The sequence below is a fragment of the Orycteropus afer genome, unplaced genomic scaffold, assembly GCF_000298275.1.
Source record: "Orycteropus afer afer isolate SDZICR_OR568_19922 unplaced genomic scaffold, OryAfe1.0 scaffold00732, whole genome shotgun sequence".
Taxonomy (NCBI): Eukaryota; Metazoa; Chordata; class Mammalia; order Tubulidentata; family Orycteropodidae; genus Orycteropus; species Orycteropus afer.
This window is the reverse complement of record NW_006922319.1, coordinates 880,814-886,294: the sequence shown is the minus strand read 5'-3', so window position 1 is coordinate 886,294 and position 5,481 is coordinate 880,814. Positions and strand designations below refer to the sequence as shown.

The 5,481-nt window shown below is 42.6% G+C and overlaps 1 protein-coding gene across 1 annotated transcript in view; it reads left to right on the top strand.

The window, feature by feature from the left end:
- The window catches only part of LOC103211404 (acyl-coenzyme A synthetase ACSM4, mitochondrial-like), a 38,461-nt gene that overhangs the window by 5,492 nt on the left and 27,488 nt on the right, over nt 1–5,481 (top strand). The window contains exons 2-3 of the mRNA XM_007957353.1: nt 858–1,068; nt 4,378–4,585. Coding sequence (XP_007955544.1) covers nt 858–1,068; nt 4,378–4,585 — 419 coding nt within the window. The remainder of the gene's footprint in view (nt 1–857; nt 1,069–4,377; nt 4,586–5,481) is intronic.

The following is a 5,481-nucleotide window of genomic DNA, read 5'->3' as shown; positions in this document are numbered from 1 at the left end:
GCAGCTCCAAAGGCGCTTGAACAGAGTCCCTGATCATGTGGGAGTTTATACTTGTAAGGTGAAAACATGCCTGTAATAGGTAATGGAGTCTCCTAGAGTATGAACACAATGCTGCAGGGACACAGAGATGCCAGTAGGAGAAGAGACTAAGAATAGCTTCACAGAGGAGGTGAAATGTCATTTGGGCTTTCAAGTATTTTACCACTGGGCAAGCTTCTCCAGCATTCCAAACAGAAGAAGGAGGGATGATGAGTGATCAGTTTTCCATAAAGCCAAGAGTACTTGCAGTATGACTCACTTTGAAGACTCCGTGGCCTGCTACCCCAATCCTTGTTCCCTGGGAAGCCCACATCTCAGCATTTTTGGTACAAATGGATGTCAGGGTGCTAGTCAACCCCAGTACATCCATTAACGCATGTGAATGGAATAGACTCTAATTTAGGTGAGAAAGGAATTTATTGCAGTGACATATAGGAGAGCTGAGGAATTGGGTGGTAGTCTGATGAGTTATTCTGGGAAAGGACAGAAACCAGGACAACTCCCTTGGGGTCCATACACACCAGGATCCAATAGACAGTTTCTTGTGCCAACCATTTCTAGCTTTTGGTTCCCCTCAGGTAACTCAAAGTCCAGGGAGAGAAGGTCCCATGCCCACCCATGGTCAGGGAAGGATGAGCAGCCTGATGGGTTGTCTCACCAAGCCTGCCCTCAGTAGGAGAGAATAGTTCCCCCAAAGACACACTGAGTGCCCAGAATCCAAGGCAGTGAGTATGGAGTGGGAGTAAGGAAGGATCCCCTTGCTACTTGATCACCAGCCATATGAGCCTCCCTTCTCTTTCCTATGTGGCCCTGTCCAGACAGGAGAGAGACCTGCCAACCCAGCCCTGTGGTGGGTGAGCGGCAAAGGGGATGAGGTGAAATGGAACTTTGGAGAACTGAGCTCCTTGTCCCGAAAGGCTGCCAATGTGCTCACCAAGCCCTGTGGCCTGCAGAGAGGAGACCGAGTGGCTGTGATTCTTCCCCGGATCCCAGAGTGGTGGCTCATATATGTGGCTTGTATGCGAACAGGTCGGTGTCAGTATCAAACATTTCTAAATCATGCAGAAACACAGAAAGACTGAAATCAAGATTATTCTGTCCTTACAGAGGACAGGAAAATAAGAGTTGAAATTAATAGTAAGAATGATGTAATAATGCAGTCATGACACAACTCCTTTAAGAGGCAGGTATTGTGGTACCCATTTGCAGGAGAGGAAACTAAGGCTCAGAGAGGTTAAGCAGCTTACTCAAAGTCACACAGCTAGAAAGCTATGTAATTGGGATTTGAGCCCAAAGCCCTCTAAAACCAAATATGATGCCTACTTGCAGTGCTGGATTTTGATGTACTTATCTAGTTGATCCAGAATTTCCTTGTATTGAATATATTTAAATTCTCATTAATATGAAAATACAAAAGGAAGAGGTCTTTCAGAATGCATGGACTCATAAGAATATGATGTATACCTCAGTTGGAAAATCTCCACCTGTTTCCAAACAGGTTAATGTGGTTCAATGAGACATTTTATCCCAATGCAGTAATTTATAATGAGCTCTAAATAAAAATTCCAGCAGAATTCTTTTCCTCTCTAGGACCAAACCACACTTATTGCCATTGAGTTGATTCTGACTCATAACAACCTATAGGACAAAGTGGAACTGCCCCATAGGGTCTCAAAGGCTTTAAGCTTTACAGAAACAGACTATCACATCTTTCTCCCATGGGGCAGATAGTGGGTTTGAACCCCGAGCATTAGTTTAGCAGCCTGTATGACACCAGGGCTCCTTCTCCCTAGGAAACACACCCCACACACCAAACACCCATTGCCGTTGAGTCAGTTCTGACTCATAGCAACCCCATAGGACAGGGTAGAACTACCCCATAGGATTTCCAAGGCTGCAAATCTTTGCAGAAGGAGACTGCCATATCTTTCTCCAGCAGAGTAGCTGGTGGGTTCAAATCACCAACCTTTCAGTTAGCAGCCAAGCACTTTAACCCTGCAGCACGAGGGCTCCTCTTCCTAGGACAGGGGTTGGCAAACCAGGCTGGCCATCTGTTTTTGTAAAGAAAGTTTAAAAGGAACACAGCCACACCTACTTGTTTATGTATTGTCTATGGCTGTTTCACTCTATAAAGGCAGAGTTGCTAATTGGGACAGAGATCATGTGGCCCTCAAAACCTAAAATGTTCATTTTCTGACCCTTTACAGAAAAAGTTTGCTGATCCCTGCTCTAGAACATGACTAAATGTATATAAATCACTAATAGTAAATAACACCAAAGGTTATACTACTGTAGAAAATACAAAGCTGTTTGTTGCACTGTCATTTATGATGGTAAACTATTGGAAACAGCGTATAGAAATGGTTAAATAAACTATAACTTAGCTGAGACTCTGGTGGCATAGTGCCTAAGGCATTTGACTGCTAACAAGAAAGCTGGTGGTTCAAACCCACCAGCCACTCCTCAGAAGGAAGACTGGGCAATCTACTTTCATAGTGATACTGCCGTGGAAACCAAAGGAGGGGTCGCTATGAGTGGGGATCAACTTGACAGCAATGAGTTTGGTTTGGTTTTTTGGTAGCTGAGATTAAATGTTTAACTGAGGTGTGTTTACTGCTAAGTGATAGCATAGTGCCTCAGATGATGGCGCAAAATAATCATGGAATATCATTAGAAGGATAATTACAAAGATTTTGTATCGATGTTGAAAAATGCTCTTATTACCAATATCAAGTAAAAACAGCAATATGTAAAATTCTTTTTGCATTCATTATAAAAAAGAAGTTGCAAATGTGAAACCGATTGGGAGGAGAATAAGGGTAGTTTACTTGTCACACAAAAAAAATATTTATTGACACTTAACGTAACTTATACAATATGCAAAATGCCAATCGAAAATGAGCACAAAGCTGAAAGGTTGAAAACATTCAGTTAATCAAGCATCGAGCAAACAGCTGGAGATTGTTTCTAACTCACAGGGAATGAGTCTTCTGTGTCAATGTTGTGGTTGCTTGTACCACACCACACAGCAAAATAATTTACTTTTCCTTCATTATCACCAAGTGATTTATCCATGGAACACATTCATGTCACAATCCACTAAGAATTCTAATGATTTCTGAGCTGTTAAGAACAAGTGGTCTACAAAAAAAAACAAAAAGTCATCTTATATTTTTATATTAATTGAATGTTCTGAGTACCTCTAAGGTGTTCCCTTAATCAACTTCCTAATCATCACATACTTAATCATTTCCTAAAAAGATAATGATATGCCACAACTTTTAAACTATATCTAATAAAATAAAGTCTCCCTAGAAATGCAATGCTGCTAACTTCAGGGAACTCACTGCTAAGCAGAAGGTTGGCAGTTCAAACCCACCAGCTGTTCCATGGAAGGAAAATGAGATAATCTACTTCTGTAAAGATTTACCTCCTTGAAAACCCAGTGGGGGCTGCTATGAGTCAGAATCAATTTGATGGCAGTGGGTTTGGTTTTGTTTTTTTTGAGGGGGGTTCCCAAAGTTGTAAATCTTTACAGAAGCAGACTGCCACATCTTTTTCTTGTGGAGCAGCTGGTAGGTTCAAACTGATGACCTTTTGGTTCGCAGCCCAGCACTTAACCACTGTGCCACCAAGGATCCTTACCAGGGCACATACCCTCCAATATATGTATCATTACTTACACTGTTCTACTACTCTAATACATAATGCATATTATAAAATATATATGAAAATAATTAGATAAGAATATAAAAAGATTTCTAATATCTCAATTTTTTTTGTTGTTTTAATTCTAGTATTTTCTTATCTCATTCCCAATGGATTGTCTTGTAAAACTCATTTTGGAGACTACTTGTTCAGAGAATTCAATGAGATAGCTAACGTTCTCATGAAAATGTGTTATAAGCTATCAAGTGCTATTTAAATGTTAGAGAATAATGATTCAAATGTTACATAATAATTGCCCACCTTTATAATGCTACTATATGACATTTTACACATGAGATAGGTATTATTATCCTTGTTTTAAGGATAAGGAAATGAAGGGACAGAGAGATCAAGTAACGTGCTTAAGATCACAAGGCTAGTAAGTGGCAAGGTCAGGATTAAACCTGGTGTCTGTCGGACTCTGAAGTCAGTACTCTAATAATCTCCCTGTGATCATCCGTGGGTTCATCCCATGGGATGGCCCTGGAAGTTAAGACAGGGAGTGCTGAAGGCTGAGTGCCACAGCTTCTCCCTACCCAATCACTAGCCTAAGCTTTCCATAATCCTCAAACTCTTCCTTCCCTAACGGACAACAGCCCTGTTCAACTTGGGGCCCTCCCTCCTTTCCAGGGATCGTATTCATACCAGGAACAACTCAGCTGGTGGCAAAAGACATTCTCTACCGACTGCAAGCATCCAAGGCCAAGTGCATTGTGGTCAGTGAGGAGGTGGCCCCGGCAGTGGAGTCCATTGCACCAGACTGCCCTGATTTGAAGACCAAACTCCTGGTGTCTCTGCACAGCCAGAATGGGTGGCTCAACTTCCAGGAGTTATTCCAGTGAGTATTTTCTCAGGCTCGTAAGCAGTGCCAATAGCAGCAGGAATCGCAGCTATACCTCAGAGTCTCTTTGCCTCCAAGGGTTCACTGTGAGTTGATCTGGGATCCTTCTCAGAAAAGAATCACTTTATAAGAGATTTAAGGACAGAAGGAAGGGATATGGCTCTGCCTCCAACTCCCTACTGTGGCCCATGAGTATCCTGTGTGGCCTGGCCCCTACCTATTTCCTGGACTACATCTCCTCCTACTTGCCCTGCCTTGAATCACGCTGGCCACTTTTCAGTCCTCCAACACATCCCCTCTCCCACCTCAGGACCTTTGCACCTGCTGTTTTCTCCACCTGGCATGCCCTTCCCCAGACCTTTTCACACTTGGCTCCTTCTTGTCAGTTAAATTTCAAGTCAAATGTTTTATCCTCAATGAGACTTTTTCTAGCTCCCTGATCTGAGTAGAACTCCTGACTTCTCACTACCACACCATCCTGTTTCTTTCATAGCTCTCTCCACTATCATGTCATTCATAAAACAAAACAAAAAACAAACTCACTGCCATGGAGTTGATTCTGACTCATAGCGACCCCCATTGTGTTTCTGAAGCTGTAAATCTTTACAGAAGTAGATTGCCCCATCTTCCTTCTGCAGAGAAGCTGGTGGGTTTGAACCGCTGACCTTCAGGTTAGCAGCCAAATGCCTTATCCACTACACCACCAGAGTGCCTTATGTCATTCATATGTTACTTATTTATTGTCTATTTTTCTGCCCTGTTGTTGTTGTTGTTGTTGTTTGCTGCCGAGTCGGCCCCAACTCATAGCAACCCCTCCTTGGGTTTCCGAGGCAGTATCACTACGGAAGTAGGATTGCCCAACCTTCCTTCCGAGGAGTGGCTGGTGGGTTTGA